The sequence below is a fragment of the Callorhinus ursinus genome, unplaced genomic scaffold (genome assembly GCF_003265705.2).
Source record: "Callorhinus ursinus isolate GAN/ISIS: 27379988/994484 unplaced genomic scaffold, GSC_fseal_2.0 scaffold12, whole genome shotgun sequence".
In the NCBI taxonomy this organism is placed as follows: Eukaryota; Metazoa; Chordata; class Mammalia; order Carnivora; family Otariidae; genus Callorhinus; species Callorhinus ursinus.
Genome location: NW_027397074.1, coordinates 61358702 through 61374607, shown reverse-complemented (window position 1 = coordinate 61374607; position 15906 = coordinate 61358702). Strand labels below are relative to the sequence as shown.

Sequence of the window (15906 nt, the reverse complement as noted above, 5' to 3'; positions counted from 1 at the left end):
ATAAAATTCTCCGTGAAATCAATAGCACTTCACTTTTTACTACTCTAACATTGTGCCAATCCTGAATAAAAAGTGCCTTATTTCCATAGAAAAGAGTTTATAGCCATTTTGTAAATTATATTCTTTCTTTTTTATGAGAATATTTACTGTTATCTTCTGACATTTTGTATCAAATTCATGTGATTTTTAAAGACAAAAGCCCAAATGCTATCTTTTAAAAAAGACAACAGATCAACATATATACATTGTAAGTTAATTATGCTCTTCAAAACACTTGCCTTTTATTGCAAACATTAAAAAAAATGCAAGGTCATCCACGGAGAACTGGAAATAATATTCATTTTAATTTCCATAATTAAGAATTTCCTGAAATGGAGGTAATTTCCTCTTGACATTTACTCATATATCCTGTTTCACAGTAATGCATCTCCTTCTAAATGTCTATGAGGTGCCTTGAAATCAGCACAGTTTTTTCTAACTGCCATAATATTGTGATAAATTAGAAAATATGAATGGAGATCTGAACAGTTTCTTGGTTGTACACATTTGTAGAAAGTTACATGTAACATTTTATAAAATACTATAAAGTGTCAGAAAGCCAACTGAATATCATTTTCAATACTCATTCTTAATTTCACATGAATGAGTAAAACAAAGCCTTTCAAGATATTTTCAGGTTTGATGTTTTCATATTATTGGCCTTGAGTTCAAACACAATGTTAAAGTTAACAAAATATTTCACATTGTGGAAATATAAATGCAATGTTTACCAGAGTAAACCTTTTCAGGTTGAAAGAAAAAGAAAAATCCAACTACAAGTAATGGGGTTAAACACAATGCAAGTTGGGACTGCTACAATTATATTACCTGCTCATTTCAAAAAGATCAAGGTAGAAACAATGCCAATAAAAAAGCCATTCTTAATTTCTTCATAGTAACTTACATCTAACCATATGCACTTCCTCTTCCCATTGCATCTCACTGCCTCATAGAAATCATCTTTTCTGAAGTTTTATTTATTAATTTGTGGCTAGCAGAAGTATCAATTGATGCAGCAACTTTGGAAAAATTTGGCTTCATCCCCCAAAGTTAAACATTCATACCTATGACCCACCAATTTCACTCCAGGTTATATACAGAAGAAAAACATTTGCACATGCCAACAATTTGCATATCAGTACTCTACCAAAAAACAAACAAACAAACAAACAAAAAAGAACCCTAGAACTAACCTGAAAGGCACTAAAGACAGAGGTGTTGAATAAACTGTGGAATAATCACATAATGGAAAAAGATATTATATAGTAGCAAAAAAATGGATTATAATGCATAGCAATAATACAGATGAAACTTGGTGATATATTACATGCAAGAGCCCAAAAGATTGTGTGCAACATGATAGCCTTTCATAAAGTTAACAAAATCTCCCAATTAAAAATATAGTTTTAAGAATCATAAATACAGGATACAGGATGATGGTTATCTCCAGTAGACAAAGACAGTGGGACACAATGGGAAAAAGAGGTGCTAATGTTTAGATGTAGGTTAATATCAATGATATAGCTTTAGTTTGGGGGTAGGCTCTCACCTGAGCATATTAAGTGTGCATATCACATTATTAAAATTTATTAAACAAATAAAATGATAAAGAGGGCTATGAATGATAGAAGTGCGTCATGAAAAAAAAAAGATAATTAGTTAAATTCCGTGTATCTGGAGTAAAACAAAAGCAATGCATCTTGGCTTAGCTCTCCAAGCAAACAGTATCAAAGGCTTAGCTCTTTTAAATATATTCTATTGAAATGCAAGGTCCTCTTATGATTTATCAATTAGGCTTCATCTTGAAGATTTCTCCCAAAGTACTAGATGTATCTGCTTACTATTTTTTCAGAATATTAACTTTTTAAACAATTCAAGGGAATTAAAGAAGTTGTTTTCCCTTTAATAATTCCAGGGATTAAAAAAACATATTTTATATGTTTTTCAAAGTGGAAATGTACTATAGAAACAATCTTGAGATGATCTCCTCAAAATATATTCATTGTTATGCTGTTTAATTGAAAAATATTTTAAAATACTCTTTCATTTGAACCTTAACATAGTCTTTCACTTAATGAAGAAAACATAACACAATTTTTTGGGGGCAAATTATGAATGCATCTGATATTCTAAAATTTGAATTCCATTTTTTCAGACTAAAGCAAGTCAAACAAATGATTCGACACGGATTTCATGGCCTGGCTTCAACACCACTGATATTAAAATTAACAAAATCATAACTTTAGATAATTGTCTAAAATTCAGAGTTGAAACTTCAATTTAATAATTAATTCCCTTTAATTTCTAAAAGATTTAACAAGTAGCAGATGACCAAGGGAAGAATGACAAGATGAGACTTATTGCATGGATTTGTTTATCTACATTAGTTCATAGTTTTATATATATAATTTATTGTATAAATGGGGAATATATATATAACTTTTTATCTAATGGGGGGCTATGAACTAGTTATATATATGTACACTACTTGGTTTTACTGTTCTGCTTTGTTTGTAATATTTTGTTTAATGGTGAAAGTAGATTATACAATAGAGAAAGAAATATGGAGGAAAAAAGACTTCAGTGAATTGTGCCCTAAAGAGCATTAGACTTCAAAAGAGTCCCTAGAAATCAAGCTTTTCTTCCACTAACTAGCTTTGTGGTTTTGTTTCCTAGTTTTTTCAAGTATAAACTGAGAAGTTTCCACAAGATGACTTCTAAAGATCCCTGCAAATCAAAATTCCATGATTTTAATACCTTCAGACTGAAGCAGGAAACCAAACATTTGTGAGAGTCCATAAGATATTTTTTTCTGACCCAATAGTGTCAGAAAATTACATCTAACCATATGCATTATAGTGTCCAATAGTGCATTACTAGGTTGATCTAAGTTAAGAAGAATACAAATACATGTGTTTACTTTTCATTCCCAAACACCACATTTGGTAAGAATTGGAAACAAAAGTTCCACGGTATGATCTAAAACAATAGGCATAAGGATTTTCTTTTTCCAAAATGTATTAACATGGTATAGGGTTACATAGTTTCAATTTCTGCATCAAGATGAAAAGAAACCAGTTCCCCATTCAAAATAAAGAAAGGCTAGTAATTATCACAGTGTAATTGTCATGATCAATTTCACATGCAAAGGACAGGGAATACCAGGACTTTTTTCCTTTGTGATGACCCTCATGAACCCTAGCTTATATCATCAGAAATCAAGTCTCCAGATAGAAGTACTGAGTAGGATGCAGAATTATCTGAAGGACAGATGTTTTGATGGAAACAATGCCAAAGTGAGATGCTGACTTCCCTTAGAGTCAGGAACTATTTTCACAAGTTGCTCATCTGGGAAACACACACACACAATTTTTTTTTTGCATTTTTATGTTGTTAATCCATTTCTTGTTCTTCCAAATCCAAGTGCTCTCCAATTATGCATTCATGTTTACGTTTTATTCTCCAGCATGGTGATTTTTACCAAAGCAATACCTCTGTAAGTTTCATTACATATACACATCAGCTACATGCATGGTTCCATCTTAATTTGGCTTTAAAAATACATATCCTCTGGCATTTTTTTAAGACATGTAAACCCTTTTTTCTTTCAGACTCACAGAAACAACCAAACACCTGAACAGGGAACATGTACCTACTGCAAAGTGAGAGAGGAATGAAAATTCTTTAAGTAGAATCCAAAGTATATATGACTTTCTTGAACACAAACATTAGAATTGACAACTATAAGTCTGCAAATCTACATTCAAAATAAATAATAATCCCCAGTCATTTCCCAGATAGCTCCATATCTATTGAGAAACATTTTTGTCTTTTTAGCTAATGTGTAGAATTCATTTTCTCATTTGAACTAGTTTTATTTTTGTCAGTTGGGAATACTTTAATCACGTATTCTTATAAAATACTCCATTTTTCTGGAAAATCTCATGAATAAGTGGATATAAAATTCAAGTTAAGTATAATGAATCTAATGGTGAGGATTTATATACGGTGAAGAAATTAATGTTAAAATGACCATTTAAAAAAACGTTAAATGTTCCAGAGCTTGTGCTCATTTTAATACGAAAATCATACCCTATCTTTACCATGCTCATAATTCTCAAATGTGTCCCCATTATGTCTTGAATAAATCCTGAAGTCTTTACTATGGTCTACAATGTCCCACATCATCTTGTCCTTACTACCTTTCAGATAGCATTTGCTACTAAGCCCCTCCCTCTCTTTGCTTTAATTACAGTGGCCTTAGGTGTAATACACCAAGCCTCCTCTCACCTTGAGGTCTTTGTACTCCTTTTCTCTCTTCATCTAAAGCTCTTTATCCAGATAGTCACAGAACTCATTTCATCCCTTCAGTTAGCCAACAGCTCCAATATTCCCATTGGAAAGGTCTTGTCTGTCTCCTACCCAAAACAATACACTCTTACCCCATTTATTTTGTTTGTAGCACCCACTGCTACTTGGAATTATATATTACTTTCTGCCTCTGCTACTAGAATACATGGTTCTTAAGGTCAGGAAATTGGCAGTTCTGTTTACTGCTGTGGTCAATGATCAACAAGTCTCTTAAATTGAAATGAACTCCATGAGTCACATTTTGATTTGCTGAGAGTATATGCTACTGATAAAACTGTGGGTTCCCAAAAGCACGATTATTGTTATTCTTAAAAGTGAAGAAAATGAGGACAATGGAAGAATCAGGCCCACATGAGAGCAAAAAAGACAAGACCTTTCACTTTTAGAACAAAACCTTCCCCTTCTATTTGACATTATTTCAACTGTCATCCTACTCTTTCAATGTTATTCTTTCTCGTTATTAACTTCTGATAATTCACTCCCTATTCTCTCCACACTTTTTATAATTCAGATCTTCTTTACATAACAGACATGTCAAAATTCCCAATGCAAAGTGCACTGTACCATGCCAGGATATGCATCTACATGTATGTTTACATTTTGTATACCTGCCTTTTAATCACTTCAAATAGGAACTTCTTCTTTCGGATAGACTACATTTATCTTATGTGTCATTTATAGACAACAGTTCACTATTTTTAAACAATTCCATTTTATGCATAAACGAGTGGCCTGGGATAAAGAAAAAAGTGCCAGCTCATGTTTACTGTGGGAACTGAGGTTGAAAGACAAGGCAGAACATTTCTGTGCTGATTCGTTTGCGTTTTAAGATATCCCCGTATGCTTCCTAGAGTCCTCTGCAATTTACCAGCCTTCACCAGGAAGAAAACTGATTAAGGAAATAGCCATTGACAGCCATTAATTCTAACTTTTGAAGAAAATTACAGATCAAAGAGTAGAGGAGTCTCATAGTTCTCCCAAGTCTAAAGAAGGTAGATTGTAGTACAAAGACAAAATACTCAAATAATAAAATCCAATTCTTCCTAACACTGAACGAAGCAAAAGATTAGATTAGTAAACTATTGCCAGTGTTGAGATGGTACCATTCCACAGCTAAGGAGCTCTCCATGGTGTGCAGGTATCACCTCGTACCGTGGCCTGCAAAGCTTTAATATAGATTTTTCTACATGTAGGCACTGAACTAGTAGGTGATAAGTCCCCAAAAGGTATAGACCCATACGTCAAAAGCCTTTCAATCTAGTTAAGAAGGCAAGAAGCAAACCATTACTTATACATAAAATCGCACTTACTAATGTCAAGTAAAATCCTAACTATAGATGATGTCGGCATGGGATTGAGAAGGCTTCATGGAGAAGATCATGGTTGGAGTCTGGTTCTCAAAGGAAGAGACTAAAGGGTAACATTCCAATGGGATCTACTAAAGCAAGGGACAGTCTCAATGTGCACAGAAATGTAGAGATGGTGTTGTACCCATGGGTTTCTTTTCAATACCAGACCATATCCCACACTGTCAAATCTAGCTACTGCAGCCAATGGGATAGCAATGGTCATATATATACACATATATATAATACAAATACATACTTATGTATTTAAATAAATTTAAATAATATATACATATACACATACACTAGATATAAAAAACTATATAGTATATACTATATATATGTATGTAGTGCTCAGAAAACAGTATAAGACATATGAAGAGTTGGGGGAAAAAAAGAGTAAAATCATCATTATAGCTCTGAAGGATAAATAATACTTCCTTTCTGGTGAATATTCTTTCCACCATTCCTGTTCTTTCAATGAAATAGAAGTTAAACTGTATCATTTTTAACAACTCATAGGCCAACTCTTTTTTAGGCAATTCAAGCAAAAAATTGATTTATTTTCTTCCTCATCAGGCCAGGTAAAATACTTACCACCATATAGCTTGCTTCCAAATGGCCTAACGGTTCACGAATAAGAACACATACTTTTATTATGTCAGTTGGGCACCATCAGGTTAAACCCCAGTAACTGTGTAAGTTAATGCAGAGCTAGCAGTGATACTGAGAAATGTGGTGTGAGTCACAAGAGCAAATGCATTACGCTAATAAAATAAAGAGAGGATGTATTCCTTTTCTTATCCCTGTAGCATCAGCAGTAATCCCCAGTTAGTTATTATTACATATTCCTGGATAATGTTTTAAGGTCTTCAGAAAAAAAAATAAGTAAAAACATGAAACAAAAAAATGCTGCTGCTGTTTAATTAAGTCACTCTCAGTAAGCCCCAAAAAGTCTTGCATGTGTAAAATGATGGATTTTAAATAAATAACAGCTAAATTTCTTTTCACAGGAATTCAGATTAGGTAATAGGAAATTTGAAGTTCATTAACTCATTGTCAAAGATGAATATAATTGCAAGGAAAGTTTACACAAATATAACATACATGGCATCAGAATTAAATGAAATAACTCTACAAATAAAATAAGATCAAGTTAACCCGTAGTCTAAAGGGAAATCCTGAAAAGAAAAAAAATATATATATATCATAACAGACCCACTGAGAATTAGAAAATAGCCCTACTCTAGTGTGCTGTGTTGATGGAACACATATTATCTTTTCCTGACATACCTCTTCTTGGCAACCAAGTAAATACTTATTAAACAAAAAAAAAAAAAGGAAAATACTAGGTAAATACACACATTTAAAAAATACATATGTATGTCATGTCATATACTACCTATATTCAAATGATGACTAAAACAAAATAAAGACAGTTCAGATTTGGTTATCTGTAATGCATATCACATTTCTCTACATTTCTTTAAAAGTTCATTTTCAACTCCCCCAATTAACATGATCTATAAAGAATTTTATAAAAATATATGTCACAGTCTGCGGGGAGCCTGGGTGACTCAGTCAGTTAAGCATCTGACTCTTGATTTCTGCTCGGGTCATGATCTCAGGGTTGTGAGATCCAGCCCCTAGTCGGACTCTGCACTGAGCATGGAGCCTGCTTGAGATTCTCGCTTCCCTCTCCTCTGCCCCTCCCTGCCCCATCATATGGTGTGCGCTTTCTCTTAAAAAAAAAAAAGTCATACACACTATCACATAGTATGCAAAAATAAAAGTGGGTGTTACCCATAGCATGGCTCCTCATCTGAAAGATACATTTGGTACTTCCCACCTTGCATGCTAGCAATATTTATGTGCAGATGCTGATGCAGGGGAAAGTAATTCTACCTGAGTAATAACTGGGTAAACCAAAAGTTTCTATGTAAATAATTCTGCAAGTTTACTCCCAACATGTAGTCAGAATAGTGACTGGTAGCAGGAAAATATTTAAGAGTTCATTCTTCTTTTTAATAATATATATTTAACATATATGTTATGTAACATATATATTAGAAGATATATAACATGTAACATATTTAATATATTTATATGTTGTATATGATATATAAAATTTGTATGTACATAAAACATATGTGACATATTTTTATATATAATCCCTCTCCAATCATGCCACTCTAAAAAGAGAACACCCTGATATTGATACATTGTTAGGAATACTGAGATGAAAAACTATTTTGTGTTCTTGTTCCTTAAAATAGCAATTTATCAAACCTATTAAAATCGAAATATTATAGAGCTAGTTTTTTAGTCTTATAAATGGACTACTCTGAGTTTTCTGAGAGCACAGATGTACTTCTACTACATTTGTTTCTGATGATAGCACACTACAGATGGACTTTTTTTTAAGATTTTATTTATTTATTTATTTGAGAGCGAGAATGGGAGAGAGAGAGAACATGAGAGGGGGGAGGGTCAGAGGGAGAAACAGACTGCCCACTGAGCAGGGAGCCCGATGTGTGATTCGATCCCGGGACTCCAGGATCATGACCTGAGCCAAAGGCAGTCACTTAACCAACTGAGCCACCCAGGCACCCCAGATGAACTTTTTTCCTAGATTTGTTTAGAAATCAGAATATAATGTATGTAGTTAAAATCATAAAGTTGCATTTTTTTAAGATTTTATTTATTTATTTGACAGAGAGAGAGAGAGAGAGAGAAAGAGAGAGAAAGAGCACAGCAGGGGGAGGGGCAGGCAGAGGGAAAAAAACAGGTTCCCTGCTCAGTGGGGAGCCCGATGTGGGACTCAATCCCAGGACCCTGGGATCAAGACCTGAGCCAAAGGCAGATGCTTAACTGACTGAGCCACACAGGCACTCCATAAAGTTGCATTTTAAACATAAACTTTACAGAAATGCCACATAGTGGCTTTCTTTCCCATACTGAAAACTTTGATAAAACAACTCTGTTTTAAAATTAAAGAAGTGGTGGACCACAGAAATTATACTTCTCAAGTTCTTAAGTTTTATGTTATGAGTAATACTTCTGTTTTTATTTTATTTTTTTTAAGATTTTATTTATTTATTCATGAGAGACAGAGAGAGAGAGGTGGAGGGAGAAGCAGGCTCCCAAGGAGCAGGGAGCCCGATGTGGGACTCGATCCCAGGACCCCGGAACCATGACCTGAGCCGAAGGCAGACGCTTAATCATCTGAGCCACCCAGGCACCCAATACTTCTGTTTTTAAACCAAGGGTCTAAATGGTTAGTAATTGTGACCAAAAATGCAGATGTTGCCTAGCATACAAGCTCCTCAAATTATTTAATGTGCCACCTGGTACCACTTCTAACTCACAAGTCATGAACCTGAGGTACAGTGGTAAGCTTGTTAAATATTTTTTACAAAATCATTTTTGATTATTGACTAACATTTGAAAATTTCCTAAATTTGGCACAATTTGAGTACTACCACCTGAATGAAAAATAACACCTGGATGCTCTCTGCCAAAGGTCATTAGGACAAAAGAGGAATTCCAGTTTCTTTTCCTCCCAGGGCTGTTTAAGGAAGCAATTAGGGTTCACATTATGGAAAGGAGGGAGGTGGGAGAGTGAAAGGATGCTGAGGGCCAGTGAAGGTCAATAAATACGCAGAGAAAGAAAAGATGAAATGGAAGAACAGATATATATGGCTACCCAATCTGAACACTGGTCTAAAAAATCTTTCTGATATTCTTTCTGTCACAGATTTTTTAAAACTGTGCTTTTAATGTTTCTTACTTTAATAGGAAATGGGTAGGCTTAAAATTATACTTCAAAGCATTAATTTTACTGGCAAATTGAATAATCAGTTACATAACAAGCATGGTTAAGTTATAGTGTGTGATATGTTTGAGATTTCAGGGAGCACAAAAATGATTAGATGAATACACAATAGTTCTAAGATAGACCCGCTCATTTCTTCAGACCAAAACCCACCTGAGAAGTAGATAATTCTGCCAGTCCTGAGTTACAAAGCTCTCATCTTTTCTTCTCATGTAGATAATGTTTATATGAGCTATATTTTTGATAACCACTGTTTAGGATTCCATTTTCACGTCTATTATCATTTATTGATGAATATTAGCTCAATTAAAAATAACAGCCAAGTAAAAAGGGCTCAGAAAGTGTAATGGGGAATTCTTGGTCATCTAGCAGACACAGCTTGATTATTAACTCAAACTACTGCATATTTTCCGGAAAGTTTATGGCTGACACTTCAGCTTTTAAGTATAAAACCACAGTGAAAAAATAAATTCAGGCAATAGCTTTTGTTGAATATTTTCTCTTCTTAAATAAAGCAGTTGAGTCACAATGCAACCAAAGACACCAAAAAGGCAGGATCTTTAAAACAAAAATCTATTTCTCTAGGAAAATAAAATACATTATAACTGTATTTTGGTGAGGAACTGAAGATGTCTTTCTAAGAAACTTTTGCTATATTATAAAGCATATACTTTCTTAAATGTTCATATATATTTTTCAATAAATGGATTATACTTTGATTGCATCAACATTTCTACATCTTAAAAGTATGACTGCTATATTCCATCAGATCATTAATTAGTTTAATTTCCTGAAAATTAAAATTTTCAACTTCAATGAAACTTAAGTCTTAAAAGTAACTACCATTTTGCTTCCAAGTTTTGAGAGAGTATATATACTTAATTCTTCTAATCTACTTACATACAGAACACAACTACTAAATCCATTTCATAGATTTGACATGGGCATTATGATTCAGTTTCTTAAATCATTTCAAAAAGTAGATGCTTATAAATATTTTATTTATATAGTAAAAAAGTCATTAAGAGCTAATACTTTCCTCTTTTTCTTCCTGAAAGCAAAACTAAATTTCAAAATAAAATAAAAAAAATTAAAGTCATTTCAGGAAACAAATTTTAAAATAATAGTAACTTCTCATGTCTAGAACTGAACTTCTAGCCAGATGAAATTAGCATCTCATCAACATTCATTATAATACCGATATTCATATACACAGTATATGGTATTAAATGATTAACTTAATAAAATTTAATTAAAATGATTCACTGATACTTCATGAAGAACACTACCATAGACACCAAATTTTAAAAAATATATATTTCTTTTTAATGTTTCTTTAATTCCTCTTAAAACAGAGTTCTCTTTCTATTCATATGTATTTCTGATTTGAAGTCCTGATAGTGATTTGCACTATCCGATTGTCCCTAACAAAGATTTCATATGACAAAAAGACAACAAGACTCAAAACCACACACATATATAAAATTTTCTTTGAGAAGAAATAAGCACCTATACTGCACCTTCAAAATTTGTCACAAAACTACCAACAAGATAAAATGGACATATAAGCAGTTGGATATGAATTTTCACTCATTCATTTTTTTTAATGAACCAGTAGGTCTTAAAAAAATATGTGAAACTAAATCAAAATCACAAGTAGTGTACTTTAGTTTAGCACAATTTCTTGATTAACTTAGCCAAAAATTCTTCACATATGAAATATTCCATTAGTTGGCCGTATGACAATATGAGAATTTCTGTTCAACACAATATGGCTAATGCAATTAAGTTGACTTTATAACCACATTGTCATCTAAAGAAGACAATTAAATGAGCCAGAAACAAAACTTTAAAAAGCAACCTTGGAAATAACTTTTTCCTACAGCCATTACCAAACCCTTTTTGAACTGATTAACTATGCAAGAAAAGCAGCATAAAGCTGAAGAAGGGGCACTAACATCATTACCTGGCTTACCTAAGAACTCATAAAAGTAAAAGGCTCTAACCATTTTATTTTATTAGAGCCTATAATATATATATTGTGCTACTTTTCTGCAGTTTGAGTAACACTAATCATTTCATACTTTTCCTTTTTTCTACCATCTAAAAAAAATCTTAATCCTAGATTCATATTTATTTTTTGAAAAAAAAACATTAATCTGGGATATGCCCCATTGGTTGCAAAACACCATCACCCCCCAAAAAAAAGAATACACAGAAGAATTCTAGAAGGAAATTAGAGCGCACAAAATTCTATAATACAATCGGCCCCTGGTGACCATCAGTCTCACCAGATACTACTCTGTCTTCTACGTGTATTCAATGGTCATAGGTCCATTGCCTGATGGGATCTGTAGTCTCTAGAAAAAAAAGACTGCCTGAGTGATAGTCATTGACTTCTTTTTCTGAAACTATGAACCTATAGTCTTAAATATGTTGCAAATATCAATCTACTTCATTTTGTAGAGTTGATCAGTTCCATCCCTGATACTCTAAAACTGCATAACCTATCAGCCAAAATGAAAATGCATGTATATGAATATGTACATAGATACTACAAAATCCCTGGATAATGATATCTATAATCCATGTTTTATAATGTTGTAAATTAAGAATTATGGTTCTTAGAGGAAAAACGAATGCCAAAACTATCTATTTATATGAAAATAATACTTCAAATATACATGAAAACTTTTCACTTGAATACACTGGAATACTTTCTAGGCATTTCAGTACATATTATGCATATTCATACCTTTATTTGGGCACCAATTTTGTGTTTTTCATTATCATATCTTCATGTATTGATATATATATATATATATATATAATATTATCTTCCCCATATTCAGAAATTCTAAAATTTCTTTGTGTATTTATCACTTTTAGGCATCAATACTCAACATTTGCTAGCAAATCCCCTAAATACTTCAATCGCTATGTCATACCCATTTCATACAGAAAGAGTTACTCAAAATCATTTGGAAAGTGCTTTCCTAAACCCATTTAGAAAAGAGATATTTCCTCTGAATTATATAACCTTACTGGGTCCACAATCACTTCACATACACTCAACCTCCATCCCATTTCCCTTGATGGCACCTACCCTAGTGTAGTCATGGTGACGATGGTATACCAGAAGGCAGCAGGGATGCTGGTGAACTTGCTGGCTGAAGACCCCTTCTCTGCGTAGAACATGACTGTAGCAAAAATAATGATAGCCATGGTGAGCGAGAAGAGCAAGAAGCCCAATTCTGAGGCACAACTCTTCAGTGTGTACCCCAGGATGCGCAGGCCTTGAGAGTGGCGGGAAAACTTAAAGATCCGGAAGACCCGGAAGACTCGGAGCGTGACAAAGGCTCCGCTGACATCCTCATTGTCTGTCATCACCAGCCCGATGTAATAAGGCAGGATGGCTACCACATCGATGATACTCATGACACTACGCACAAAACGGTAACGACTAGGTGCTGCAGCCAGGCGAAGCAAGTACTCAACTGTGAAGATCATGACGCAGGCTGTATCCAAGCAAAAGAAGGCCACTGCATACCGCTCCCCACAAGGCAGTTCTTTAATGTGCCCGGGGCTAGACCCGCATGGCACTGTTTCTACCACATTCGCGATGACTGAGACAGCAATGAAAAACCCTGTAACATAGTAGAACACCAGGGCCATTGTGCTGGTGTGGGGGTTCTCAAATGCTCGCCAGACCCTCTGCCGAGCAGTCATAGTGGGCAGCGTGCTCTCTCCGGTGTTGTCAGTATCTGCGTCGTCCTGTAGACGCTCCGCGTTCTCCCGCCTGCGGTCCTTGTACTCCTCATAACAGCAGTCGCCAATAATCTCTGGGATGAGGCCAAAGAAGGCCAATTCTTCATCATAAGCAGAGATGCACTCATGGCGAGGATAGTGGAGCTTCCCGGTGCGGTAGAAATTCAAAATATGGCGGAAGATGTCTGGGTCACGGTCAAAAAAATACTGCTGAGTTTCCGGATGGTAGAAGAAGTCCCTCTCAGAACTGCCCAGCAGAGTGTCTGGATAGCGTTCCAGGGTGTCCTGCCATGTCTGGAAACGGGTGCCACTCACATTGAGCACAATCAGAGCATCTTGAGTCCTTTTTCTCTCCTGCCTCGGGGGAGCTGGCATGGGCCCCGAGGCCACAGGCATCCACCCAATGGCTGCTGCCCTGGCAAAGGGCAGCCAGGCTGCTACACCCGCCGCCATGGTTCCTTGACGTGGAGGCAAGAAGGGCAGTCAGGCCTCTAGGACGGGGCAAAGTAGCCACAATCACTCACTTCCTCCCGTCAAACAAAATACCACTGAGAAATGAGGTCCGGAAGTATCACTCCTATGCCAACGTAGGGCTCCTGGGGAAGTCACAGTTCGCAGAAGGGCAAGTTTCCCTCCAACACAGGAATTCGTAGTAGGAAGAAGAAAATACAATGTCCTAACAATCACGCCCAGCAGAACCTAACCAAACCCCTTCCAGCAGTTGAACCAGGCCACTCCTGTCACAAATAAGTACACAAGTGACTCTAGATGCAGCAATTTCTTCAAACAGGTGTCTGAGTTCTCCCCTGACACAGTCTGGATAATGTAGGGTCAGTATGCGTCGTGTAGGATACAGAAAACGAAGGGTAGTCACTCAGTGGTATTCTTTTGATGATTTAGAGAACCCTTCCACCTTCCCCTTTAGGTCTTTCAAACCTTCCCTTTCCAAGTGGCCCTTCCCGCCAAAGGAGTCTCAGAAAGGCGACCTGTTGTTGTAGCTTCCGAGATGCGGTCACAGCCGCTGCCCCATGTCTCTTTGGGAGTCCGGTCGCCGCCTCTACTCCTTGGGCCGTGTTTGCAGAGATGGAGGTGCTGTGCGGTGGGCACGGTGGGGGGCGTTAATACAGATCCTCCTCCCCCACGTCTACAAGCACCCCTGTGTCTGTCAAAAGCGTCTGCCCAATCGCCCCTTCACTATCTTTTTTCAAGTTCAGCTCAGGTGCAGTGTGACAGTTACAGAAGCCGGGAGCTGGCAGCCGCCGCCGCGACGGCGGCGGCAGCAGCAGCATCTGCTTCCACGCAGAACGCGCCTCGCTCGCGGTACATACCTGGCAGAGTGCGCGCCGGGGCTGAGTTGCATAGAGACTTTCTCCTCGCCGTGCACCCGGAAAGGGAAAAGCAGAGAAAGCAGCTCCCGAGCAGCCGAATCCGATGCGCTCAGACAGCATAAATAAAGCTCAAGCGAGCTCTTCTTCCCCTTCCCCCATCCCTCTATGCTTCCCTCCTCCTTTTCACCTTCCAAAAGCCAGGCGCAGGCGAGCCGAGCAGCAGCAACAAGTTCAAAAGGTGCGGGGGAGGCGAGAACGGAGGGGACTCGCTCCTGCCAACTTACTGCGCCGCCGCTGTCGCCGGGGCCCGAGCCGGGCGGTGCGGGGCTGCGGCGCTGCGAGGCTGCGGGGCGGCCGGGCGGGCGGCGGCGGCGGCAGCAGCACGGCGGGGCCGGGGCCGAAGCCGGTGCCGGGCCCGGCACGGGCAATCACCGGAGCGCAGAGGCAGGAGGCGCTCGGCAGCGCGGGGGCGCGGGAGGGCGGCTGGCTGCTTCCCCGCCAGTGGGTGGTCCTGCATCTCCCCCGGCTCCCCGCGCCGCTCTGCTCGTGCGATCAATAAATAAGGAGAAAATAAATAAATAACCGCGCGCACGCCCCACCACGCAGGTTATGAAAGGCGTCTCCTGCCTTTCCCTCGGCTTGACCTTTCTCCGCCTCCGCCCCCTCGGGCTCCTCTCGCTCCACCCCAGCCACCCACCAGCCCCGGCGCAAAATGTCACCGAGGGAGAGCATCCAGGTGGATCTGCCGGGGAGGAGAGCAGCCTGAACGAACAAAGGGAAGCTTCACGCGCTCGGCTGCGGTGGTTTGGTGGAGCAGAGGAGGAAGGGGACCGGTGCCTTGCTTCTGCCTCCCTGGGACCCGGTTCAAGGCGAGCGTGGGAAAAAAGGGAAAAAGAGAGAGAGAGAGAGAGAGAGAAGCTGGGAAGGAGGGTGAGCGGAGCGGAACGCGCAGGAATTGGTTGTCTTCTGGGGGCTACTGGGTAGCAAGACCTGCAGAGCCCCGCGGCGGAATTTTTAAGTGCTTTTCCCTCTTTCTCTTTTTATTTGTTCAAACCAGATGTGGAACGTTGCAGGACCTAATATGTCATCTATCCAACTTGCCGAAAAGTCAGACAGTCCTCTCGGACTAGGTCCTGCCACAACTCCCTTCTCGTCCCTTGAGAATGACAGGAAGGATTTAGAACCCTTTTCTAAATGTCAGCGTCAAGGGGCGTGAGTC

The 15906-nt window shown here is 37.8% G+C and overlaps 1 protein-coding gene across 1 annotated transcript in view; it reads right to left on the bottom strand.

Moving 5' to 3' along the window:
* KCND2 (potassium voltage-gated channel subfamily D member 2) overlaps nucleotides 1–14857 on the bottom strand; it is a 489380-nt gene extending 474523 nt beyond the window's left edge. The window contains exon 1 of the mRNA XM_073899120.1: nucleotides 12698–14857. Within this exon, the coding sequence (XP_073755221.1) occupies nucleotides 12698–13812 (1115 nt within the window). The 5' untranslated portion in view covers nucleotides 13813–14857. The remainder of the gene's footprint in view (nucleotides 1–12697) is intronic.
* Nucleotides 14858–15906: the final 1049 nt, after the last annotated feature.